General features: G+C 44.9%; 5 protein-coding genes across 14 annotated transcripts in view; 2 read left to right on the top strand and 3 right to left on the bottom strand.

Moving 5' to 3' along the window:
- The window catches only part of KIAA0753, a 71,274-nt gene extending 52,900 nt beyond the window's left edge, over nt 1-18,374 (bottom strand). For 3 of the 7 annotated variants that reach the window (XM_080680605.1, XM_080680606.1, XM_080680607.1), the window contains exons 1-3: nt 9,315-9,612; nt 4,622-4,784; nt 1,072-1,693 (exon numbers count right to left, since the gene is read on the bottom strand). In XM_080680605.1, coding sequence (XP_080536731.1) covers nt 1,072-1,693; nt 4,622-4,717 — 718 coding nt within the window. In that variant the 5' untranslated portion in view covers nt 4,718-4,784; nt 9,315-9,612. Of the gene's footprint in view, nt 1-1,071; nt 1,694-4,621; nt 4,785-5,466; nt 6,228-9,314; nt 9,627-18,296 lie in introns of those variants that run through there. The other 4 variants (XM_080680604.1, XM_080680603.1, XM_080680601.1 and 1 more) reach the window with 4 other exon arrangements.
- On the bottom strand, nt 6,336-9,449 carry LOC308252579 (uncharacterized protein; the record flags this gene model as incomplete). Its single annotated transcript, XM_080677365.1, has 1 exon — nt 6,336-9,449. One exon carries the CDS (start codon nt 9,447-9,449, stop codon nt 6,336-6,338), a length of 3,114 nt encoding a protein of 1,037 aa, XP_080533491.1.
- Nucleotides 9,678-13,435, top strand: TXNDC17 (thioredoxin domain containing 17). Its single transcript, XM_080680617.1, has 4 exons — nt 9,678-10,426; nt 10,956-11,037; nt 11,439-11,514; nt 12,131-13,435. Exons 1-4 carry the CDS (start codon nt 10,108-10,110, stop codon nt 12,197-12,199), a joined length of 546 nt encoding a protein of 181 aa, XP_080536743.1. The 5' UTR covers nt 9,678-10,107; the 3' UTR covers nt 12,200-13,435.
- On the bottom strand, nt 13,431-19,346 carry MED31 (mediator complex subunit 31). Its single transcript, XM_080680611.1, has 4 exons — nt 19,213-19,346; nt 18,297-18,374; nt 17,922-18,018; nt 13,431-13,819 (listed from the first exon to the last, which is right to left on the bottom strand). Exons 1-4 carry the CDS (start codon nt 19,238-19,240, stop codon nt 13,627-13,629), a joined length of 396 nt encoding a protein of 131 aa, XP_080536737.1. The 5' UTR covers nt 19,241-19,346; the 3' UTR covers nt 13,431-13,626.
- A 66-nt stretch (nt 19,347-19,412) lies between these two features.
- Nucleotides 19,413-26,475, top strand: part of LOC308254509 (uncharacterized protein C17orf100) — a 49,222-nt gene continuing 42,159 nt past the window's right edge. For all 4 annotated transcript variants that reach the window (XM_080680615.1, XM_080680614.1, XM_080680612.1 and 1 more), the window contains exons 1-2: nt 19,413-20,401; nt 24,792-24,916. In XM_080680615.1, coding sequence (XP_080536741.1) covers nt 19,723-20,100 — 378 coding nt within the window. In that variant the 5' untranslated portion in view covers nt 19,413-19,722 and the 3' untranslated portion in view covers nt 20,101-20,401; nt 24,792-24,916. The remainder of the gene's footprint in view (nt 20,402-24,791; nt 24,917-26,475) is intronic.

The raw sequence follows: 26,475 nt of genomic DNA, 5'->3' as shown, positions 1-26,475 counted from the left end.
AATTGTTTTTTCTGTTTTAGACTTTGTAAATTCTGCAACTGATCACACTTTCCTCTGGCTGGCTGCTAGGAACTCAGAAATAAATCTGTAACCCATCCCTAACAAACCTTATTTTTTCCTATAACACAATATCATTTACATGTTCGTTCTAGCTCATTCAACCACAGGCATTTCTGTAAGGCACCTTAAATTCCTCACGTCACAAACGTATACGTACATAAGCGAATATAAATTACACGTATACGTACATCAGCATATATACATTACACGTATACATACATCAACGTATATAAATTACACGTATATGTACATAAGTCTATATACATTATACGTATACATACATCAGTGTATATACATTAATTTAAATGCTGAAGATTATCACAGGCTAGGTACTATCCCAGAACAGTAGTCCATGTGATACTCAACTCCCTCCTCTTTGCAGCCTGAGTGTGATTCCCTACTTGTTAGCTATGTAACTCTCAATTCTCCAAATGGAATCAATACTCTACTCCCCGCGGAAACACAAGGACATAGAGAACACTAAAGAACTACAGCAAACAGACACCTTCCTTTCTACCCTGTGGTCGGATATTTACTTATATATACACCATTTCCCTTATCACTGCTATGTACTCATCTAAATGTTCTCTAAATTGAAACATTTTCATTGAAAATGTACATATACTATATTCTTTTTTGAACAAATTAAAAATAATTTTGTCAGAAGGACTTCTGGGTAAAGAAGCAAACCATTACAGGATAATGTGCACTCTGGTGCCAGAACACCTAAGATTCTGACAGCAGGTACCCTAACCCCTAGGCTGGGCCTTTGGTCAGTCGATGATCAAGTGCAGCTTCAGGAAAGGAGCTGTGTCACCTGCCTCTGCTGGAGGGAGGGGCTAGGGCAGGAAAAACTCTTCAGAAAAAAGACACTGGTCAAACTCAAAGTCCCCCTGTCTGGTCATGAGTGCTTGCTCCAGTGACAGGAGGAGGGAGTGGAGTTTGATGGGGGTGGGGGTCCCAAAAGAATGAATGTATATGAGCTCTTCCACGCTCACCAATTTTTCTCACCTTTTGTTACTTCTTCGATTTTATGGATACAATTGCTCAATATTTTCTGGAGTCGTTGAACTTCTAGCAGGCTTCTGTGTTCACATAGGCTTTTGTGGTCACCTGTCCTGCCATGAGGCCGCAGTCCTGGGTCATGGGTGGGTGGCGAATTTGGCATGGTGAAATCTGACTGTCCTGCATGAGATGTGTATACGTATACCTTGGCACCTGAGCTAGAAATTTCTACTCTGGATGGCTGGTGGCTGCAATGAAAAGCTTCTTGATTCTTCATTTCCTTCCTTTCCACCCCAAGGTCAGATTTTTTATGCTTGGTGCATCCACATTTATGAGAGATTTGAGATTGACATGTGAGATGATGTTTTTTAACATGTTCTTCAAAGTGTCTTCGTTTCATGTCTCTTTTGGCGAGGTGGACAGCGTAGCTAAGTCTCTCTTCTGATACGACAGAAAATGAAACAGAACTGCTTAGATCAGGACCATCTCCAAAATCCAAATCTTTATAGTGGTCTGACTCAGTGTGAGAGTTCTTCAGTTTTTCTATTTTAATTGCATGTGGGTAAGAATACCGGATTGCCAAGTTGCTTGAATGTGTAGGAACATTCTTATTAAACTGCAGCTGGTTCTTTAAAACAAAATAAAAGTAAGCAGTCATTAGAAAAATAATATGTTGCATAGTTAGTATATGTCCACAACCAAGTTTTTAAAATTTTACACATTAGTGCTAAGATGTATTTTTATTTTGTAATGATTAAATTATCCACTCTCTTACACCCTGAATTCATCACGTACTCCTGGTTCTACCCTCCATTCACTCAGACCCACAGTATTATCCTTCTGTTGCCGGGACTTACCAGCAGACCCTGAGCTACGGATGAATGATTACTCTGACACATGTTTCTGTGAAAAAGAGGGCTAAGGGGCTGCCTGGAAAGAGGCACCAGACTGCCCCGTTCGCCTGCCTCCTTAGACTTTTATTGTAACAACAGCTTGAACTAAAATTAACCTCTAGATACAATCAGCAAGGTATCTTAAAGAAAGCACATGCTTCTATAAGGTCATGTCTAAAGACTAAACATAGAGATTCCAGTAAAACACCCAGGGGCTCGGACTTGTTTGGAAAAGTCAAGGCAGGGGCTGTCGCCTTAAGGCAAGGTCCCTCTAGAGGCCCCTCACCGTTTGGAGAATCCTCCTTACAGACTTTCCAATCAAGTCCCGTGCTTCCCCACATCCTGTTACTAATAGCATCCTGGTATGTATGCTCCTCTAAATGCCAACCCAGAAAGTTTCAAGAAACCATCAGTAAGTTCCTCAACTCTCCAATTCTGGACTTTTGTCCTGTTTCAAAATATCAGGTTCCGGCAAGTGACCAATAAAATCCATTATGAGCATTCCCCAGAACTGCTCCCAGCCACACCACCCACCACACAGGACCTAAGCCATTTGACAGTATCTCTTCAGGTCTTCCTGAGATTTTTCATCTGGTTGTTGGACCACATCTTTTATCCTGCACCTAAGTTCATCTTGCTCTAAACAGTCCACTTACACCTTCTCATCCAGGCTTAAGCTTTATCAGTTTTAATCATAATAGATACAAGTTGTTTGTTTTTCACCTAACATAGTCATGCTTTTATATTGTCATCGTTTTCAGCATCATTTTAATGTTAATTTCCTGAATTTGATCACTGTACTATGATTATATAAGAAAAGGTCTTGTTTTTAGAAAACACACATACAATTACTTAGTAAAATGGCATCATGTCTGCAACTTGCTCTTACTCAGTTTAGAAATAATGTGGGAGGAGGAGAAAAAAACAAGGAAGAAGAGAGAGAGGGAAAATTTAACAAAATGTTAGTATTTCGGAATCTGGGAGAAGAGTATCCAGTAATTCTGTGTACTGTTCTTACAACTCTTATGTAAGTCTGAAATTATGTCAAAATTAAAAATATTTTCCTTGCCCTAGCCAGTTTGGCTCAATGGATAGAGAATTGGCCCACAGACTGAAGGGTCTTGGGTTCATTCCGATTAAGGGCACGTACATTGGTTGCAGGCTCGATCCCTGGCCCTAGAAGGGGCACATGAGGAAGGCAACTAATCGATGTGTCTCTCTCACATGGATGTTTCTCTCTCTCAGTCTCTTCTCCTCCCTTCCACTCTCTCTAAGAATCAATGGAAAAATATCTTCAGGTGAGGATTTACATAAAACATATAAATATGTATTTTTTTTCTTTGTAAACCACAATGAGGTATTTCTACATACCCACCTGATTGGCTATAATTTAAAAAATAATACCAATTGTTGGCAAAGATGTGGAGCAACTGAAGGGCTCTTATTCATTGTTAGTAGGAATGTAAAGTGGTAAAACCACTTTGGAAAAGGTCTGTTGGTTTGTTATAAAAATAAATATACACCTATCCTACGACCAAGTGATTTCACTCCCAGGTATTTACCCAAGAGGAATAAAAACATGTTTACAAAGAAATTTGTATAAGAAAGTTCATGGCACCTTCATTTATAATAACCCGAACGAGAAGCAGCCCATGTGTCCACCAGTTGCAGAATGGATAAACAAACTGGCACACTCCTGCTCTGGAATACTCAGTATTAAAAAGGAACAAACTGACACATGCAACACATAGATGAATCTTAAATACATTGTACCCAGTGGAAAAAATTCTTCCACAAAAGAGTGCATAGCGTAGGATTCCCTTCATATGAAGTTCTAAAACTGACAAAACTAACTGTGGTGGAAAAAAATCTGAATAGTGGTTGCCTCTGGAGGGAAGGCGGGATTGACTAGCAAGGGGCATAAGAGAACCTTTTGGGTAGTGGACATGATCTGTATCTTCAAAGAGGCATGGGTCACACTGGCGTACACATCTGTCAAAACTCAGCAAATGTGAATGAATATATTCATTTCAGATGTAAAATTTACATGAAAAGAAAAAATGGTAAAGAATGAATTCTAGTATATGATATGCATGCTGAATTAGTTAGAGTACCGGTGTCTGAAATTTACTTTGACATGTAAAAAAATAAGTTGGGTTAATGAATGGATGGATCCTAGAGGGATGGACTGAAGGAAAGATATGCAATGAAAAAGTACAGTGAAATAGTAATGGAATCTTGATGTTCACTGTGAAATTCAATTTTGCTGTATATTTGAAGACTTTTGTAATACAACGTTGGAAGTAAAAACATTTTGGGTACAACTGGGTGAAGTTCAATAAAGACTGGTTATTAGGTAATTTTAGGAAAATTTTTTTTGTCCATTTCTTAGGTTTGATAATGGTATCATGGTTAAGTAGAAGAGTTTATTTTTAGGATCAGTATTCTAAAATATTTAGAAGCAAAATGTCATTATCTGCAACTTATTCTGAAATGGTTCTGCAACAATTTTAGAGATGGTTAGACAGAAAACCAGGTAGGACAAATTGTTACAACTGTTGAAACTAGAAGGATTAAAAAGGTGTTCTTGCCCTTTTCTTTCAACTTTTATGCTTGAAATGTTTCATAATAAAAATATGAAGAGGAAAGAAAATCACAACTACCTGGGTCTGAAGTCTCCAGGGGTCACTCCTCCCATCTAGTTGGACACTAGACGCGTGATTAACACAAGTTGAAGCTGGTCTGCCTGGTCCCATCATGTCAGAGAGTGCAGAACAATAGTGAAAGCCTAGTTATCAGCCAACAGTTCTTCCCCCAAACCATTGCCTAAAATAAAAGAAAGCTACTTTCAGACCAAGAGTCTTCAAAGGGAAAGAATAAGTGAAACACAATATCATGCTCTTATAACAATGTTCTAGTAGTCCATAGCAACCTCATACTAGAGAGCAAATGATATATGAAAATAGGTATATGATAGCTTCTTCCAGTTACAAAAGCATTGAAATTAGACTTTCCAAGAGAATAGGGAGACACACTATTTTAATGACAATCTCTTGAGCCCTTTTCATTCCAAATTTCTAATCTCAAGGGTCTCTAATAAGATATTACTATAAAAACAGACTTCCGCTATGGTCAACAAGCACTTCCCAGCAAGGCATTTTATGGACACATGTTCTACATTAATAAATCCCAACCACTAGTCAAAAGGTAGTCCTGCTTACTCTACTAGGGGCTCAAAAGGACATAACTGAACGACTCTAAGTAAACCTCAGGGTCAGAATATCTAGATTTATGCCAGGATCTGCCATTAACCACCTGAATGACCTCTCCACATCTTCAATTTTCCCATCTCCCCCCACTCTATACACACACAGTGGAGATAAAAGATATGAAAGTGTTAAGCTGTTATGGGCTCTACCCATTATCATTGAAGGCCTCCTTATAGACCTGTCATTATCCCTGCACTCATCACGTGCTTATTACACACTTCTCTCATGTTGTTATTTACCTATTTCACAGGTTTATGTCTCATCTTCCCAGCTAGACAAGGTTCCTTGAGAGTAAGGGCCTTGTCTTGCTCTTCTCTGATATTTCCCACAATACAGTGCTTTGAGCATAGTAGACAATTTAACTCAACATTTGTTGAATTAAGCTGATTTTCCATAAACTGACTAGTGTTAAATGGAGAATTTGTTCTCTCAAAGAATCCCATAGTAAATCAACTGGGAAATGCAGGTTTTAAAAAAATCCCTAATTTAAGCTTCTGAATAAACCCAACATCTGTAGACCGGATTTGCTTAAAGACAGATACATCTGAAGGAACATAAAGGCAGCTGTCTAAGATTCCTTATTTCTAAGGCTGTAGAGACAAGATACAAAACGAAGATGGGAGGAGGTACATGGGCGAGGCAATCCCAACTGGCTTGGTATCACCACAGTTCAGGGGCTGGAGCCACACAATGGAGTCTGCAGAATTTGGGCCAGGGTGACTGCAGCTTTTATGTGGCAACACCTTCCCCCGGGATGCTTAAGGCCTAATAATCCTTTCTCTACCAGGAAAAAACTAGGTGATGCCCATAGTTCCCCGATACCTCGAGTGATGCCACACACACACACACACACACACACAAACTGTTCCCCTGTACAAAGTCCTGGGACACCTTTCTCCTTGCAATCTGTCACTTTCTAATTGCTCCAGCAAACCTCCCAATTTGTTACCCCACATACCGTGGGACTTCTCTATACAATATCTCCTCCCCCCCCCTATCCTGAGACACCTCTACATCCTGTATCTTCATCCACAACCCAGGACAAATCTCTCCCACATTGTTCCCTCCCAAAGAGTCCCAGGACCTCTCAACTTGTTCCCTACTCTTACTACAGGAATGCCCCCCTCAATCTGTCCTCCCCCACACAATTTTCTCCCAAATTGTCCCCCCTCACTCTCATTCCAGACACTCCTCCAGTCTGTCTCCTCCCCCTCTGCTGTGGGTGATCTCGGAAACGGCCAATGCCCATTTCCTCCCTTGAAACCGAGGACACTTCCACAGCTTCATTCACCTCCCCAGTCGTTCTTGTCCCGGACACTCCTGGCACATTCTCACAGTCTGTTTCTTCCCCCACAGACCCTGGGCAGCTCCATGACCTGGTCCCACGCCCATGGGTGTAAGACACCCCCACTGCCTGGCTCCTCCCTGCCAGCCCCAGGATACTTCCACCTCCTGTCTCCTCCCCTGAAGCCCCAGGTCCCCTTGCAGACTGTCTCGTCAAGACGGTGAGGCCTGAGCCAGCAGCAGTGGTTTCTTCTCCTGTAGACCCAGACACCCACACCGCAGCAGGCACGTGCCCTGCCATGGGAACTCCTACACCTGCAAGCACCCCCAAAGACAGAGGTACCCTCACAGCCTCGGGGACTACTGTAGTGGGTCTCCTCCACAGGCCTGGCACACCTTCGGAGCCAGTCTCCCTGCCCACAGATCCTGAAGCCCGGGCAGCAATGGGCCTCTCCATCGCCAGTCTCCTTCCCCATGCACCGGTGACATCCCCAGTGCTAGTGTCACCCACCACCAGCCCAGAAGCGCCAGCAGCTGTGGGCACTCCCACAGCCATGGAGACTCTAGCAGCCACAGGCATCTCAGCAGTCTGTCTTCTTCCTGGTAAGCCCAAGAGACCCCCAGAGAGGGTCTCCTCCTCTAAAGGCCCAGGTAACCCCACAGTCACAGGTACCCCCGCAGTCTGTCTCCTTCCTGGCAAGGGTGAGAAGCCTCCAGAGCCAGTCTCCACCCCCAGAGGACAAGGTACCCTGGGAGCAGTGGGCACCTCAACAGCCACAGGAACCCTGGTACTCTGTCTCCTTCCCCAAGATCTTGGGACACCCCCAGAGCCAGTCTCTTCCCCGACAAGCCCAGGTACCTCAGGAGCTACAGCAACCTTGTCAGTCACCGGAAGCCCAGGCACCAGTCTCCTTCCCCATAATCTTGGGAAAGCTGCAGACCCAGCATTCTCTCTCACAGCCAACAGTTCCTCAGAAGCCACAGGGACCCCAGAAGCCAGGGGTGTTCCGGCAGTGTGAACGCTTTCCCACAGGTTCAAGACATCTCTAGAGCTGACTTCCGGACATACAGGGCCCGACACCCACACAGCAGCAGGCACCCTCCCAGATCCAGGCACACCCACAGCTGAGGGTATCCCTATGGGGGCACACCTGTGCTTGGGCACGCCTGATGCCTCGGACATCCCCACTGTCTCAGACAAGCCCACAGCCTGTCTCCTCCTGCACAGACACGAAACATCCCTATAGCCAGCCTCCTGGTCCACAGACCCAGGTACCCCTAAAGTTGTAGGCACCAGAGCCTCCTGTTCCCCCACAGCCTGCCTCCTTTCCCACAGACTCAGGACATTCTCACAGAATGTCTCCTCCCCAACCACCCCTGGCACTGCATCAGCCAGAGGCACCCCCAGAGCCTGCTGCCTGTCCCACAGGCCTGGGATGCCACCATAACGTGTCTGTTCTCCTATGGCTCCTGGCACCACCCCAACCTGGGACACATCCACAGGCTGGTCTGTTCCCCACAGACCTGGCACACTCCCACAGCCTGCCTCCTTCCTCAAGGCCCTAGGTACTCCTAAGGCCTGTCCTACCCGCCAAAGGCCTGGTGCTGCCCCGGGACCTGCCTCCTGCTCCTCAGGACCAGATACCTCCGCAGTCTGGGCTACTTCCCATGAACCTGGGTCACCTGCAGAGCCTGTCTCTACCCACACAGCCTGTCCCCTTTCCCAGAATCCTGGGTCACCGCCACATCTAGTTTCCTCTTCAACAGCACAAGGTACCCCTACAGGCTGTCTGGAGACCCACAGGTCAGGAATACCCCCAGGGCCTATCTCCTCCAGCGCTTGTCTCCTCTGCCATATGCCTGGAGCACCCACAGAGGGAGTTTCCTCTACAGCTGTGGGTATCTCCACAGCCTGTCCCCTCCCCCATAAGATATCCCCAGAGACTGCCTCCTGTACCAGAGCCCCGGGCACCTGTCCTGACTGCCCTCTCTCCCACAGACTTGGAGTACCCCCACAGCCTACCTCTCCCTCTACAGCCTCAGGCCACCCCATGGCCCCAGGCACCCCCATAATCGGTCCTTTTCCCCAAGGGCCTGGGGCAACCTGATAGCCTATCTCCTCCACAGTTCCAGGCACCCCCATAGCTTGTCCTCTGCCCAGCAGGCGTGGGGCAATCCCAGAACTTGTCTCCACAGCCCCAGGCACACCCCCAGGAGGCAACCTCACAGCCTGTCCCAGCCCACGCAAGCCCGAGAGCCTCTCACATCCTGCTCCTAGGCCAGTAGCTGTAGGTCCTCCTGAGGCCTGGGGTACTGCCCTAACCTGTCCTTCCACCCACGGTCCTGTGAGACCACGATGGCTGGTCTCTACCCACGAAGCTCGGCCAGGCACACCCCTTTCTACTGGCCCTTCTCCTGCAGGTACAGGGTGGAGCTCCACTCTGCTTCCTTCCCCACATCCGGAAGCTGCCCTCATAGCCTGCACCTTCAGCCACAGCTCCAGAATGCTCTCATGCCCCGTCGATCCCGGGCGACCTTTCCTCTCACAGCCCCGCGGACTCCGGTAAACTGTCTGCTCCTCGTCACCAGTGCCAGTCACCCACACAGATCCGGCAGGCCCCACCACCTGGGGTTCCCCCGCAGCCCCGTTCACCAACACAGCCCCAGGGTCCTTTGCTGCCTCAATGGAGCCTGCAGTGCCCGGTGTCCTCGAAGCTTCGTTTGCCCCAGGGCCCTCGGCTGTCTCCGCCGCTCGTCTTCCCCCCGACGGCTGCCGACAGCCCTGCGGCTTCTCTGCACTCACACAGCGTGTCCCCCACACCGAGGCCCTCGCCCGGCGCCTTCCTCCTCGGCCTCGGGACGTCCCAGTCCATTTCTTCCCCCTAGGCCGCCGGGCTCCGCGCCCGGACCTGCTGGGCCCCACACAGTGGCCCGGCATCTCACTGCTCGCCCGCCCCTGCGCAGCCTGGCCAAGGCTCCGTCCGGGCGCCGGGGTCAGGGCTCGAGGGCAATTCCCATCTCCCCCGACGCAGGCCCAGGGCACCTCGCCCCCGGGCTGCACACTCGCACTCACACCAGCTCCAACCTCGCAGTCTGACTTCCTGCCAGCCCCCCCCCCCCCCGCCCCGCTCGCCCTCCTTTCAGTCCTGGCCCCACCCTAAAGCCTAGGCAGGAAAATAGTTAAAAGAGGCGACAAGCAGCAGTATCTGCCCTGGGTCAAGTTCTCCTCTCCCCCAGGTCCATGACTCCTAACGCAGCTCCCCAGGACCCCCCAACACCGCGGGTGCCCACCCGGCCTGAGGCGGCGAGGCGCGGCTACTGAGAAGCAGGCGGGGCGGGGGGGGGGGGGGAAACCTCAAAGAGGCCTGGTTTCCGGCCGCTCGCCGGGTCGCCATGGCAACAGGCGCAGGGCGGTTTGGGAGCCGTTAGGACTCGAGAGCCACCTAAGGGTCCCCGGGCTGCGCGGCAGCAGGTTTTGCAGCCATTGTATATGGGGCTGGGGCCGAGACCAGATTAAGGAAGAAGCTTGGGTTTCGGAATGGGGCCAGAACCGGAAGATCGGAGAAGCGAGAGCAGAAAGGCGGTACGGATGAATTATGACCCTCAGAGGTCCCCGTAGCCCCCCCCTCCCAAGCCTTCTGGGCTCCAGCAGGCACCAGGTGCTCAGCCCACCCGGAAGCAGGTTCGCCCCGCCCCACGTGGGCCTCGCCTCTGGGCAGTACCACCCGAAGCCTTCCCGGGCTATCCTCGGTTCCGTGAGTACGTTCCCCATGGCTCCTTACGAGGAAGTGAGTGTGTCCGGCTTCGAGGACTTCAACAGGGCTGTGGAGCAGCACAAAGGCAAGACCATTTTCGCCTACTTTACCGGTTCTAAGGACGCCGAAGGGAAAAGCTGGTGCCCCGACTGCGTGCAAGGTGAGGCCGGGGTTCGGGGCTGCTGCCCAAAGTGGCAGGAAGGCATGGCCGAGGTTCTGGCCGGAGAGCGGAGTTCATGGCAGAGGAAGGAGTCTTACTCCTGGAGACCCGCAGGGCTTTCTAAGCTGGCATTTTGCCTCCTTGTCCCACCTTGTTCCCTTCTCTCCTGTTAAGTGCACCCCCGCCCCAAGAGTGCCTTCTACAATTCGACCCATATAATCTTGCAATCTAGTCCTTTACAATTTTTCACTTCTTCATTATGATTAGCGTCTTAGTGAGGACGTGAGTTGATGTCCTTTGCATAGGTCAGCAAATATGCCTTTCATTCTTTTGGGCGTCGGGACTGGGACGTAGTTACCCTTAAAGTGGCTTTCAAATCAGAGAACACTTGCCTTCTGTTAACCTCCTCAGTTAACTGCAGTTTAGGTCTGAGTTCTTAGCAACATGAGGGGAGGGGAGAGGGATACTGTTTATCAGGGCCTGATTGTAGAGTTAATGTGTTATTATTTTATATCAACTTTTTTTTAAGCTGAACCAGTCGTACGAGAGGGGCTGAAGCATATTTGTGAAGAATGTGTGTTCATCTACTGCCAAGTAGGAGAAAAACCTTAGTAAGTGGCAATATATACTCTATTTCCCAGATAATGCACTGCACTACTACAAACAGGTGGGAAGGGCCCCGGGACTCAGGTTCTATGTCTAAGGTACAGTCGGATGAGTCAAGCAATTAGAAGATATTAAATACAAATCAAAATTTTGAATATTCAGCCACTTGTATTAGAAGAATAACTCAATAAATTTGGTCTGGTGTTAGTTCAGAACTTAATTGTCTTTACATACATATCTTAATCACACTTTAAATGAAACTTACACAGGGAAATAGGTAAGTCACAGTCCTTAAGGTTTTTAAAATGTTTACAACAAAAACTAAATGTAGGAATATATCAAATATTAAACAAATATAAGAAACATAGTAAAATGTTTTTCATTTCACTTTTTCTTTTCAAAATAGTTGGAAAGATCCAAATAATGATTTCAGAACAAACTTGAAAATAACTGCAGTGCCTACACTCCTTAAATATGGAACAGTGAGTATCTTTCTTCAACTATGTTGGGGCTACAATTCACCCTGTCAAAACTCTTTTAACTCATTCTGGATTCAGATATGGAAAGGTCTTGACATTTCATCCAAACATCACAGTGCTGTTCAGAGTGCATTTGTCCATCCCCTATGGACAATCCTAATAAACTACTAGTAATGTAAATATCTAAATATTACATCTTTTTCATACTTTTTAAAAGTTATTAATTTAAAATTCTATAAACACTGCTCAAGAAAGTTGATTTACACATGGTTTCTTAAAACACTGGCATCAATGGCTGCTTGCCCGTTAACCCATAATTCTGGTTGAAAAAGAAGGGAACTTATAGTCATAGCCTTCTAAATTAAAGAATTGAGGGCAAGGGGATGGCACTGGACTTGCTGTCTCCTGTTTTAGTCTAAGTTTTGAGCCAAGTATTTTAATGACTGAACTTAAGAGCAAATATCTTAAGTGTTTCATAAAACTTGTTACAACTAGTTAATAGTTTCTGAATGGCATAATTTGTTTAAATATTTGTGTCATTCAAGGCTGACCAACTCTATCCCCTCCTAATAACATTTTTATAGCTGTGTGTTACGATATGACTGTTCTTCTCTTACAGCCTCAAAAACTGGTAGAATCTGAATGTCTTCAGGCCAACCTCGTGGAGATGTTGTTCTCTGAAGATTAAGATTTGATTATGACTATTTTGTCTTGATTTCCTGATTTATTCTAGTATAAAAGAAATTGCATGCTTGCTCTGAACTCATGTTAGGCCTAAATAAATAAGCGATGATTTTAAAAAATGGTATGTCTAAACAATAGAGTGCTATAAAAATGCTCATGAACCCTGTTTGTTTGTAATATATGGATATCTTTAAGATATAGGTAACGTAAGTCTTCAGGAGTGGTAGTAATAGCACAAAGGAATGTGTTATTGGAGGTAATAGGAACATCTGAAAGCCCCTAATAGTGAATTTGCTTCCAAATCTCTGAATTTTAGATCTTTTAACTTAAATTCCATGAATTTACCAAGAATTGTTATTTCTAAAACACCTTTTTTGGCTTTAGAATGCAGAACTTAAGCTGACGACAGCACAGCACAGCACAGCACATCTAATCCAGCCCCCACTTCATACAGGCAGCTTTGTTTCATACTGTCTGAATGTACTTCATTACTTGGAATGAGGCAGGTAGCAGAGGTAGAGCATATAGCCTGGCGGTAGGAAGGATTCCACCTGTGAGTCAGTCACACTCCGATTACCATTTACTAGCAGTGTAACCATAGGCAAGTTACTTAATCTGTCTAAGCCTCAGTCTCCTCCTTTTGAACAAAGATTGTTCTAAGAATAACATGAAAATGCAACTAAGCACTAACAGTGCCTGGTTTGTGGTGTCTGCCAAATAAATGTTAGCTTTACCAAATGAGCACAAGTATTTGAAATTCCTCATCTTTGTTCTAGTGAGTCTAAGGTCAAGAGTCCAATTAGTTAACTATCAATATCCCTGCCATCACTAGGTCAGCGACATAGCAATGATTCTTCCATTAAAGCTCTTTGCAAAGCAAGTAGTGATACAGGTATGTCCTCTTCTGCAGAATGTAAAAAACCTTGTGCCGTTCCTGCTGAGATTTAAAGAGGTCATTGACTCTATTCCTTATGTATGTGGATAAGGAATAGTCAATGGCTCTACTATCTAGATAAGAAGGGTAGGGTAGCTGATCTGAGGGACAGTAAGGTTCTAGGAGATGGACTTGCCCCAGTCCACACTGTACATCAGGAACAGAGCCTGACTGAGTTCAGGATGTTTGGTGGCCCGCCCGCTGCCCCATCCTCATGGCCTCCTTAAATTGGTCTAAAGCACCAAATGTTTCTGTCCTTACTCAGTTGAGTGTGTTAAATACTAATAAAAATTTACAAATCCAGAGGAAAATCAAAGAACAGTTTTGGCTTAACAGAAATAATCTGACAATAACAAGTTAGTTGGATTAAATAGCACACTAAAGGTACTAAGTGCTAGCACAAGAAAGTAGGTAAGATGAGTCTTTTTTTTTTTTTTGGTCTTCACTGTACAAAAGCAACATATACAGTCTTAGGAGCCTGGTCTGGATCCAGCTTTTCATTTTCCTGAGGTGTTATTTTGCTGTTGCTGCTCTGCCAGGGCTTGCTGAAGGCGCATCCGCTTCCGGGAATAGTGCTGCCAGTGCAGAATTTGCTGCTCATCAATAAATTTCGCACACTGAGCATTCACCAGCTCCTTGCGGAAGTGTTCGTACTGGAGTAGTTCTAACATGTGTAAACACTGAGGGTACCTGGGTTTAAGTTTATCAATTAATGATTGGCATAATTTAAGTCAATAACTCCAAGCTCTAATTCAGTTACTCATGTACAAATGATTTTGCAGCTACAATTTCTGTAACGTTAACTTAGAACACTTTGGTAGCATAGTTCTATTTTTCCTGCTCAGGCAAAGAAACTAGTGAGCAAAAGTCAGAATTAAGCAAAATTTTCAGAAGTGAGAAAACTTAAGATCAGAAAGATTAAGTAACTTGCCCAAGACCACACAATAACTGGTAAGCAGAGTCAACATTTGGGGGCAAATCAAGTTAATCTACTCTGGTGGTTTCCAAAGTGAGGAGTAGGAACGCTTTTAATTTTTAGAAATTATGTGTTTAATTGATAACTACTAGTTTTCCATCAATAATGATAGAGTCAAAGTCAATTTCAGAAAGAACTATGCACAAATATTATACTCTAGTTTTCCATATGGATATGGAATTATGAAATTATATATACTCTAAGACTGAGCAAAGACATAAGTAAATATACTGTGGATAAAGAGTCAAATTTCTGGCTATCATAAAAAACAGATGAGGAAACGGAGAAGGCAAGAATGAACCCTATTTTTGAGCAGGAATTGAAAACAGCAGTATGAACTCATGACTTTTTACACAGAAACATAGAGCCAGACACAGATATGTGTTCTTAGTTTGTGTGCTGAGAAGACCTAGGAACAATGACACTGGTACTACCAAGCACACGTTAGTGCCCAACTCGAGGGTTTTAAATAGTATTTTCCAGAGTTCCTTGGAGAAATGGCTGATTCCGGGGCTCAGGCAAGGAAAATACAAGATGAGCCTGGAATGGTATGTAGTGCCTAAGAAAAGTGCTCAAAAATCATGTCAGAAGTACTCCAGAGACAATTGGAAGGGGTCTCCAATGGCCATAGCTGGAATCACTAGAGCAGCGGTTTGCCAACCACTGCACTAGAGCAAGGACGTACATAATAATAATCCACAAAATAAAAATTAAGATTCCAAGAGTCCATACTGATGTAACTTTTAAAAATGAATGAATAAACTGGCAACAAGGGAATGTTCCTTACAACTGAATTCCAACTAATAAATGTAGAAAGAATGATGGAATTAGAATTAGGAAATCACCACAGTAAAAATTCTTTAAGGCAAGTATCTCTAATAGATACTAAAATTAGTGGGTAAAAGCATGAAACATAGTTTCAAAGTATTTCCTCACAACATATTTATTAAATAGAAAAAATAGTAACTTGATATAGAGAAAACTGGCAGCTACCACCTCAACCAAGTGATCAAAATTAACATAATCAGTGGCGGGTAAATTGACTTCTGTGTCACAGTCATGGAGGGAAAAAAAAGACCGACGAACCAGATTGAAGGAGACTTAACACATGACAAAATGCAGCATATGAGCCTACACTGGATACTGTACCAGACAGGACATTAGTAAGACAGCCTGTGAAATTTGAAGTCTATAGATTAGATAAGGTTAGGTAGTATATTGTTAATGTTCTAATTTTGATCATTGTACTGTGGTTACATAAGATTTTTAACATTTAGAATATATGGGTGAAGAAGATATAGGGATGCTCTTTACTATTTTTTCCAAGCTGTTTTGTAAGTAAAATTATTTCAAATAGAAAAGACATAAAGTCTAAATGAGTAAATTAAAAAACATTAAATCAGCCCTAGCTGGTCTTGGCTCAGTGGATAGAGCATCAGTCTGTGGACTAAAGGGTCTCGGGTTCGATTCTGGTCAAGGGCACATATCCGGGTTGCGGGCTCGATCCCCAATAGGGGGTGTGCAGGATTCTCTCTCATCATTAATGTTTCTATCTCTCCCTCTCCCTTCCGCTCTAAAATATATATATATTTTAAGTAAATCATACAGGGGTACACAGAGCCAAAACTGGACAAGTGGTAGAAATGACACGTTTGGGAAACAGTATACTGCGGTGCTCACTGGAAACCTCTAGCCATAGTTTAGATGACTATCTCAGCAATGTGGTGGGTGAAATTAAACTTGTGGTGTCTAATTCAGTGTCCATCACCGAGTCTCCAATCTACATACATACTAGTACATGTTGGGATCTAATAAAAAAGTATTTTCTGTGAATTATTAAATGAATAAGTGGTTGTTTATAAAGAGCCAGGAAGGGTACAAAGGATCCTGCAGGCAGCTTCATGAATCAGGAATTAGACTAGTGGTTCCCAACATGGGGCACATGCCCCTTGATTAAGGGGAACAATTCAAGAAGGAGTTATTAACTGACTTTTTTACATTTCTTATGGTTCTAGGGGTCTCATCCTATATAATGAAAGGGAAATATGCAAATTGACCCTAACAGTGGAACCACCAGTCACTATGACACACACTGACCACCAGGGGGCAGATGCTCATCACAGGAGCTGCACCCTGGTGGTTAGTGCGCTTCCACAGGGGAAGCTCGGCTCAGCTACAAGCCAGGCTGAGGGCTGCGAGCGCAGCAGTGGTGGGAGTCTCTCCTGCCTCCGTGGCAGCACTAAGATGTCCGACTGCTGCTTAGGTTCGATCCCCTGGGGAGTGGGCCTAAGCCGGCAGGTGGACATCCCCTAAGGCAGTGGTTGGCAAACTGCGGCTCGCAAGCCACATGCGGCTCGCCTCTCTGTTGACTAATGAGTTTGCCGACTACTCGGATAGGGGCTTAATCACCAGGAACAACAACTGCCTGTAATTATTGGAATCGAGAGTCTAGGTCAGTGGCCTAGGTCAGTGGCCGGCAAACTCATTAGTCAACAGAGCGGCAAACCGCGCTGCCGACCACTGCCCTAAGGGGTCCCGGACTGTGAGAGAGCGCAGGCCAGGCTGAGGGACCACCCTCCCCCCCCCCTCCCCAGTGCACGATTTTCATGCACTGGGCCTCTAGTATACAGTATATAAATATATATTGTGATATATTTATGCATTTTAGTTCTCTATTATATGTTTTGAAACTATTTGCTATTTTTTCATATCACTTCACATTATTATTTTTTAACAATTTCTTAGTGATTTCCTCAGTACTTTAACTTCCTTTTGTTCTTTTATTTTTCTCTTTCATGGATGCCATGTTCTTTGGAAGCTTATTTAAACCAAGTTAATGGCCTTTAGGCTTCCTCCAAAGAAGTTCACTTTTTGAATAGTAAGAATTATATGTCATGTGGTGGGGGGGGAGGCATTAGGATTTTAGAGATGCTTAGGTGGGGCATGGTCAAAAAACGGTTAGGAACCACTGTATTAGACATAGATCAGAAAAGTGACTTGGATAAAAAGTGCAAGTTTGAAACATTTTCCTCTCAAACTTTGTTTAGAAAAAAAAATGTTTCATTATGGCTTTTTGACTGCCTAGTTAAGACAAAGAAGAGGTGTGAATTCAAAGTTTACTTTTTACCAGCAAAAAGAAATGCTTGTGATTATAATATGCTTCTTGCAATTTAGTAACCATTAAAATGACATCTGTTGCACAACCTAAATTGTGTGTGTGTGTTTATTTATTTTTAATATGGGCACAGTACAGCACATAGGAGGCCCTAAAAAAACAGTAGCTATTAAGACTCTGGAAGGTTACCTCCTCCAGAAAACCGTCCTTACAAGTACCCCTTTCAACATTCTTAAATTTTTAGCCTATAGCTAATGTCCCTGCATTAATAGAATGTGGGTTCCTTAGGGTCAGAAAACCAGTGAGATGGGGTGGGTAGTACAAGATAAGGTCAGATAAGACATAGCCAGATCACATAGAACTTCAGCTCAAGAGACTGAATTTTATTCTGGATGCGTTGGGAAGCCATTGAAAGATTCTAAGCAAGAAAGTAACACGTTGTGATTTACATTTTTAAGAGGTCAATTTGGCTTCTGCATAAAGAATTGTTTTGCTTTGTTTGGCTGGGGGCAAGAGGGTGGGTGGAAGCAAAGATAACCAGTGAGCAGATTACTGCAATAATCCAAGTTAGAGATTGTGTATTGAAAGGTGGTTGCAACTAAAAGTGGAGAGATGGGTGAAACTAAGAAGTCTGTTAAATATCAGTGTTTTGGAGTATAATAAAGTATATACATATTTAGGACTATTAAAATTAAACTTACTTTAGATACTTGGCATATTCTGGTTCTTTCCAGTAAAGCAAGTACTTAAGATAATTAACAAAAGCTTTGTCTTTGAAGTAACCTCTTTGGGCAAGAACTGAAAGGCATAAAAAAAAAAAAATGCATCTGTAGAGCAAACCAATCCTTAAACCGATTTGTGACTTCTAACAAAGAATTTACATACATAACATCCCCACCACCAACACACATTGAATTCATAAACAAGTCCCAGTTTGCTCAGTTATATATGTATATACACCAGTATAAGTGTAGCAATAATTCCGTTCAATTGAGAATGTATAAAAGCAGACACTAATATGAATTGCAACTCATCCGTCAGAAATCATTAATTCAATGAGGTGCTCAACAACTTACAATTAAGATAATTTGGGTTAGCTAAACACTGCACAAATTCCAACTCCAACTGAAACCGAAGTCGATTTCCAGCATCATCTAGGAGAGAAGATAACGAAAATCACCCAAAGGAAAGGTCACCTTATATAATATTATCTTGTAGAAAGACAGCGGTAAAGAAACCCGACTAATGCTGATATACATTTCTACATGAAGGGCAAGTGATGATGATTTTTCTAAACTGGGTGTGAGAGGAGATAAACCTTCACAAGGGTAAGAAAAGCAAAGCCCAGATAAAAATGATTATTTCTCTAAAGTTAAAAGTCATCAAAGAAAACAGGAACACACAGGAGGCAGGACATTTATCACTTATAAGCAACTATGTAGAGATTTTAACAGTGATCACTGGGGTACGTGGTAATAACTGTGCCATCCCCTATATTAATACTGCGTTAAAATGTTAATGTGATTAAATTTAGCAAAGCTAAGCGAATGCTAAATCAATCAGAAAAGAAAGTTTAGAATTCAAGCTGAAAAAAGAGACGAAATGTGTGCAAGATCAGGGAGTGTGTGGATGTGTGAGAAGCGTCAGTGGCAGAAAAATACACAAGTGTGTCGACTATATTTCAAACTTATACAAGTTCATCTGACACGCAGAAAACAAATCGAACTCCTCTCGGTTAGGCTCGCCCACGCCAGGAAGCCCATGGGGTCGGTGTTTGACCAGCAAGTGAGGAAAAAGGTCTGCGAACAAATCACCTCTGAAAAGGCCAAACTACCTTAGCTTTTCCAGCCGCTACGAGAGCCCTCGCGCCCCCGGGTCCGAATTGTAACCCCTCTCAGATTAGGCCCGCAAGGAGTCCCGGGGAGCAGGAGGAGGTGTCCGGGCCTGGGACCCGTCTGTTCGCAAAGACTCGCGGCTCCAAGCGCTACTGACCTGTCTCCATAGCGACCGCCGCGGCCATCACCCGCAAAAAAGCTCAGCTGCCTCCAGCCCCACACAGCAACTGCCAGGAGTGGAGGAGGAGGTTCCGGAAGCCGCGGCTCCGCCTTCCTGTCGCGGAGCAGTGTGGGATGCGGGGGCGGGCACAGCCTGGCGTGGGAGCGGGAGGCTCCGCCCATCCCGGGCCTGCCTGGGCTAGCCCGGGCTCAGCCGCTTACACGCCTGCACGGGCCCCCTAAAATCGAGGGCGCGGTGCAGGGCCCACGGAGCGCCACGGGGCAGGGCCCAGTATTTGCAAAGGAGAGAAAAGCCCGACAGAACCCGGTGCCTGCATGTCATGGTGTTGGGGCACTCTCGTCCACCCTTGTGTCTGCGGTGATGTAACACACCATTGTGACATCATCCCTTCCCTTGTGATGTAACCCAGAGGCGAGACTATCGGGGAGTGTTAGTCTGTGAGGCCTCCCGAGGACTCGTGCCTCCCACCCCCTTTACACCCGTAGAATGGCCTCACCCCTTCAGGGAAAGGCCGCTTCGCCCATGGTGGAAACCACCCGCTACAAGGAGACATCGACGGTCCGCGTGGAGACCTCGTCCCACCGCGTGGAAACCTCCTCCCGGCGGGTGCACACGTCTTCCCGGCAGGTGGAGACCTCCCAGTGCCGCAGTGAGGGGCCCTCCCAATTCCCCTCTGGGAAGCGGCTCCCTCGCATCCTCCAGGTGTCCTCCCAGCACGTGGAAACCTCCTCGCAGCGCACAGAAACGTCCTCCCGCCACGTGAGGGCCTCATCCCTGCGCGTGGAGACTTCTCTGCACCGCGTGGAGAGCCCTCCCCGGAGGGACAAGACAGCAACCAGCCAGAAGGTAAAAATGTCCCGATGAGATACTTCCCAAAAGCCACGAAAGGGCCATGGCCCTCAGCCAGGACAACATTGCCTCCAGTTTGCAGCCACCAAGCTGCCAGGTGGACCAATCATAGAAACCGCCTATAAATCAACACGAGAAACAGCCAATCTTACAGTTTCCGGACTCAGCCAACATTTATTGACCATGCTGCACCTTGGACCATCCTGCCTTGGACCCAGGCAACTGTTTTAACTTGAAGCCAGCACAAGTTTCCAGTTCCATTCTACTGTGTAAATTGACTTGATGGACAAAGAGGCTGTTTGAACCTCTGAACCAGGTGAGTTTGAGATTCGAAGTCCCTTCACTGCCTAGGGACAGGGAGCAACCAGAAATGATGACAGTAGAATGATTATATGCCTGCTAAAAACCTGCGGGGCATGGAACAGACTTTCACTCATTCAGTAATTCGCCTTTGTTTATGTTTCAAAATAAGCAGTTATTTTTTTTGTACTAAACCCTGTACATGGTAACCCCAGCTATACTTTTTAACATAGGTTTAGTATAGTTAGAAATTAAGGTCACCAATCAAGAATAACTTTAGAGCCCTAGCTGGTTTGGCTCAGTGGATAAAGCATTGATTGGCCTGTGCACTGAAGGGTCCCAGGTTTGATTCCAGTCAAGGACACATGCTGGGGTTGCAGGCTCAATCCCCAAAAGGGGCATGCAGGAGGCAGCCAATCAATGATTCTCTCTCATTGATGATTCTATCTCTCCCTCTCCCTTCCTTTCTGAAATCAATTAAAATGAAATTAGCAAAGTAAGATATTTTCTTTAATCTTAGAGCCTTGGCTGGTGTTGCTCAGTGGGTTGAGCATCAAAGGGTCGCTGGTTCGATTCCCAGTCAGGGCACATGCCCAGGTTGCCGGTTCGATCCTTCATTGGGATGTGTGCAGAGAATAATCTTAGAAGGGAAACCTGATCTGAGATATGAAGAGATGGAGGGGAGGAAATTTTGATTGCCTACTCTATCCTGGATGGTATTCTAGCACTTGAGCTATAGCAGAGAACCAGGTAGACAGGGGCTGACTCTCCAGGAGAACAAAACAATTTCCTATTGTGATTAGCACTATGGAGGAAATAAACCAGCAATGTGGTAGAGAATGGAGGTTCTTCAGATAGGATGGTCAGGGATGGCCTTGCTGACTAAGCATCATTGGAGCTGGGATTTGTGTGCATGAACAGTGAGCCATGCAAAGATCTGGAAAGAGTGTATTCTAGGCAGAGGGAATAGCAAGTGCAAAGAGTGGATGGGTGCAAGCTTGGAATGTTTAAGGAACAGAAAGACCCGTGTGGCTGGAGTTTAATGAGGGAGAGTCATGGTATGAAAGAGAGGATGTTAGAGAAGTAGGCAGGAGCCAGTTCACAGAGGTCTTGTAAGCCAGGCAAGGAGGGGTTTTACTGTAAGGTCAATGGAGAGACGTTGGAGGGTTTTCAGCCCGGCAGTGACATGATGCAATTTATATTTTTAAAATATCCTGCCTTCTGTGTGTAGGATGCGGGGCCATGGTTCTCAGCTGGGGGTGGTTCTGTCCCTTCACAATGTCTAAAGACATTTTTGTTTGTCAAAGTTTGGGCGGGGGCAGGGAGGAGGGGAGGGGAGAGTTTTGCTACTGGCATCTGGTGGTTGAAGGCAAGGGATGCTGCTAAACATCCTACAGTTCATGAGACAGCCCCTCCCCACCATATACACCAAACAAAGAATTATTTAGCCCAATATATAAATAGTGTGATATTGAGAAAACCGATGTAAGGGACAAGAGAGAAAACAAGAACTAGTTAGGAAGCTAATGCCGTGGTCTAGTAAGAAATGATAGTGGCTCATACTAGGGTGGCAGGAGTGGAGCTAGAGAAAAGAGGCAGATTAGGGATGGGTTTGGAGGCAGAACTGACATGACTGATGGATATGGAGGTGAGGGAAAGAGGAATAGAAGAATCAAGGATGACTTCAGTTTGGGCTTGAGTAATTTGTTGTATGGTGGTATGGCCATTTATGAGAAATACCGGAGAAGGATCAGGTTTAGGAGGGAAAATCAGTTCGGTTTTGGCCATGCTGAGTTTGAGATTCCTATATAAGACCCAAATGGAGACATTGAGTGGCAGTTGAATGCAAGAAGCTGGCTACCATGAGGGAGGTGAGGATTGGAAATATAAAATGTGGGCCATGGCTGGTGTGGCTCAGTGGTTGGAGTGTTGGCTGGAGCACTGGGGAATCACGGGTTCAATTCCTGGTCAAGGGCAGGTGAGGATTAACAATAACAAAGAAATATAAAGTGTGGGGTCATCAGTACATAGATGGTATTTAAAGCCATACGACTAAGCAGCTATCATCTGCCAGCCTGTCTCACTCATTTTATGCTGCATGAGTGAATTTGAGATCTTGTTCTTCAGGGAAAACTGAACACCTCTTCCCCCCTCTCATCCCCACAGGGCCTGACTTGACCTACCTAATTTTCCCTTGCCTATTGTCCTTTGTCAGCCACCAATAAGTGAGAAAATTTGCACTAAAATGTTAGATAAATGCTTCAGGAAACTTGACTTACACAGGTCTTAAAACAAAGTTTAAAAGTTCAAGTTTAGTGGGGTTTTTCTTGGTGGTGGAGGTGGGGTACATGGACATTAATGTGTAGTCCTAGCCCCAGGTTCTTATGGGATAGCTGAAGAACAACGAAATTGATTGATGACGGTGGTTCGAAACTGGGGACAATTTTGCCCCACTGTGGACACTTAGCAATGTCTGGAGATGTTTTTGTCACAACTGTGGGGGTTGGATGCTGCTGGCATCTAGTGGGTTAAGTTTTGGCTTGAGCAGTTTGGTATATGTTGTATGCCATCAAACATCCTACAATGCACAGGTTATCCCCTCCCCAGCCCCTGACAACAAAGAATCACTGGGTCCAAAATCTCTATAGTACCAAGGTTGAAAAATCCTGAAGATTCTAAAGCATGATCCATTGAGGAAGCACCCCACTAATCATAGGATTATGCTATGGGAGAGGTTTAGAGGTAGTGACCTATGTCACATCTCAGGCAGGAGCTCTCAGAGGAGAGGGATATGTTGCTCTTTGAGGAGACCATACATCTCTGCTTTCAATAATTTATGTGATATTTACCCCAGGAGGAAAGCTGATCCCATCTAACAGGATGTAAGTGACCTTGATTCTATGGACCTTTTTGTGAGGTAGAGTACTAGCTGGTTCCAGACACTGTGCTAAGTCATTACCCACATTACTTCGTTTAATTACAGGGGAGTACACTGGGCTGCCCAGTAGAATAGGGGCTCAGGCAAGAGAGTGTTACAAACCCAGAGGCTCCCCTCATGCTCCTGCCCATAAAACTTCTGCTGTAAACTAATCATTAAACTTTGGAATTTTAGTCTTTGGTGAGCTTACTGGTTCTTGTAAATATGACAGACCATGTACATTATATACAAACACTCTCTTAATCAGTGTTTTTTTTTGTGTGTGTTTTAAATGAATAAGGTAGTTGCTTTTCTTATCAATGTTCTTTATTAATGTATATTACAAAAGTGATATGTGCTTAATGTAACAGATGAAATAATTCAAAGATGGGTAAAGAAAATTTAATAATTTGTCATCATCTCTTTCCATTTTCATCCTTTGGAAATAATGTCAGCAACCTGGAGTATATCCTTCTAGACTTTACTGTAATTAATTGCTTTGATCCTCCTTCTTAGTAGTACCTGTAAGACTGGTTGGAAGGTTACTGTGAAAAAGCTAAACACTAGGTTTCTAGATGATTGATTCTCCTGGAAGGATACAGAATAATGGTACCTTCTTTCTTTTTGTCATCCTTGTTACCTAGGTTTCTTCCTCCAAATTTCATTTATCCATGTTTCAAAGCAAGGAAGTGTCAAAAAGACAAGAGACATGAAGAAAAGAATGTTGACAAGATATTTGCCATACATACTGGTTTACACATCAGATTCCACAGCTTCAAAATGACCCTGTATATTAAAGAAGCTTATATCTGTCACAATTTTAATGTACCTGCTGCATATAATAAGTGTGTCCCCACAGTGTCCTCTCTTGGAAGCTTCAAAGGAGCCCAGGTGCTGTTGTACCTGTGACATGGTATATAATGATGAGCACTTATGTGCAATGAAGAGCAAAGAGCAATACTGTCCCCTCCATTGCCAGCCAAGAAAGCCACTAATGGCTCCATCTACTAATCCCTTGAATTTGTTGAGCTAGGAAATAGCTGTCACTTGCCTTTGGTTGTTGCCAATCAGGTCAGTTTGAAAAATTAAGTAAGTACAAGTCAGCACCTGTCATTCTTCCCATAATCCATTCATTTACATATAAACGGAGGGCAGCTTACAAAATTCACATATATATTGCTGTCAGTTGTTGAAAATGCTTAAAATGAAAGACTGTTGTTAATAGAATACTCTTTCCCCAGATCACACAAGTCAGGGGAAGAATTAAGAGCCTGACCAGCAAGGTATTTGGCTCAAGTTCTCATTTAGATCTCGTAGGATTCCGGGTCCTCCATCCTTTCTGTTGCTCCCATCCCAATATGGCTAGTACCAGTGCCCAAACACTGGATAGTTGACCTAGCCTCTATGGTTCCACGTGCTTATATGGGTTCAACATGCTATTAGGCTGGGGAAAAATTCACTGTTTAAACTTTTTTTTTTTTTTAAACAGTTGACCTTCATGGTACAGATGGAAAAACTGAAGTCCAGAGAAGCCAAAATAACTTGCCAACACTATCTACTTGCAACCACTATTTACTGCCTCCCCAGATGGCTTCTTTTGATAACCAAATAAAGGTAGGTGTAATGTCCTTACGTTTAACTTACAGTGAGCATAATAGATAATACTAAAAATAGAAAAAGAAGAAATAGAGACTCCATTTATACGGAATCCTGCAAAGCACTGTTATTCCTGTGAGGCTCCAAAAACATCTCAGTATTTGGAAGCTCTGTTATCAGGTGCGTAAACATTTAGCATCATCGTTTCTGCTTGATAAATTGGCCCCTTTATCATTATGAAATAACTTTGTTTGTATCCTCACCTGAGGATATTTTTCTATTGATTTTTATTATTTTACTTTTTTTAAATACTAGAGGCCTGATGCACGAAATTCGTGCAAGGGTAGGCCCTCACAGCCCTGGCTGCCTTGGCCCTCCCAGCCCCAGCTTCGTCTGGAAGGTCGTCCAGAGGGTCGTTCTGCTGTTCGGTCTAATTAGCTCTTTATTATATAGGATATTTTTTATTGATTTCAGAGAGGAAGGGAGAGAGAGAGAGAAACGTCAATGATGAGAGAGAATTATTGTTCAGCTGCCTCCTGCACACCCCCTACTGAGGATCGAGCCTGCAACCCTGGGTATGTGCCCTTGACTGGAATCGAACTCGGACCCTTCAGTCCACAGGTCAATGCTCTATCCACTGAGCCAAACCAGCTAGAGCTCCATTAATTTTCAGAGAGTGGAAGAGGTAAAGGAGGAGGAAAGAGAGAAAAAAAGCCCCCACAAAACATCAACATGAAAGAGACACATCAATTGATTGTCTCCTAGCAACCAAGGTACATGCCCTTAATCCCTTAACCAGGAATTAAACCCAGGACCCTTTGGTCTGAGAGCTGACACTCTATCCACTGAGCAAAACTGGCCATGGCTGAAGTAACTTTCTTGTTCCCCGATAATATTCTTTACTCTGAAGTCTATTTTATTTGATATTAACATAGCTACTCCATCTTTCTTTTTTTAAAATCTTTCTTGTTGAGAGTATTAGAGATGTTCCCCTATTTTCCCTCCATTGGCCCCCTCCACCTGGTTCCTGCCCCGCCCCATCCAGCTTTCTTTCTATTATTGTTAGGATGGCGCACCTTTCCCCACCCTTTTACTTTCAGCCTCCTTGTATCTTTATAGTTAAAACTAGAGGCTGGGTGCATGGGATTCGTACATTGGTGGGGGGCGTGGCCTGTGGGGATCGCCCGCTGTGGGAGCGCCACTCATCTGGTCAGCCTAGTGGCTGTGGACCCGCCCTCTGAGCAGCTGCTCCCTGGTCTGGCATCTTCCATGGAGCCGGATCACTCACCTTTCCAGGGGACCCAGTCGGGGCCAGGCCCAGGGACAATGGCACTGAGAGGCGATGGAGTAGGCTTCAGTCCCACGGCTGCCACGAATCCACCTCCCAGCCTCCAGGGTCAGCTCTGTGAGCCTACTGGAGGCATCCAGAGGAGGTGGCGGCAGGGAGCAAGGAGGAGGAGGCCGGGTTCCTGCCGGTAGGCCTGGGGTTTGCAGTGGGAGCAGCCACTCATCCCTGTTAGCTGAGTGGCGCTCCCAGTGTGGTAGTGCACTGACCACCAGGGGGCAGCTCCTGCGTT

This window comes from Plecotus auritus, assembly GCF_963455305.1.
Source record: "Plecotus auritus genome assembly, chromosome: 7".
Classification (NCBI taxonomy): Eukaryota; Metazoa; Chordata; class Mammalia; order Chiroptera; family Vespertilionidae; genus Plecotus; species Plecotus auritus.
This window is presented reverse-complemented; position numbering and strand designations above follow the sequence as displayed.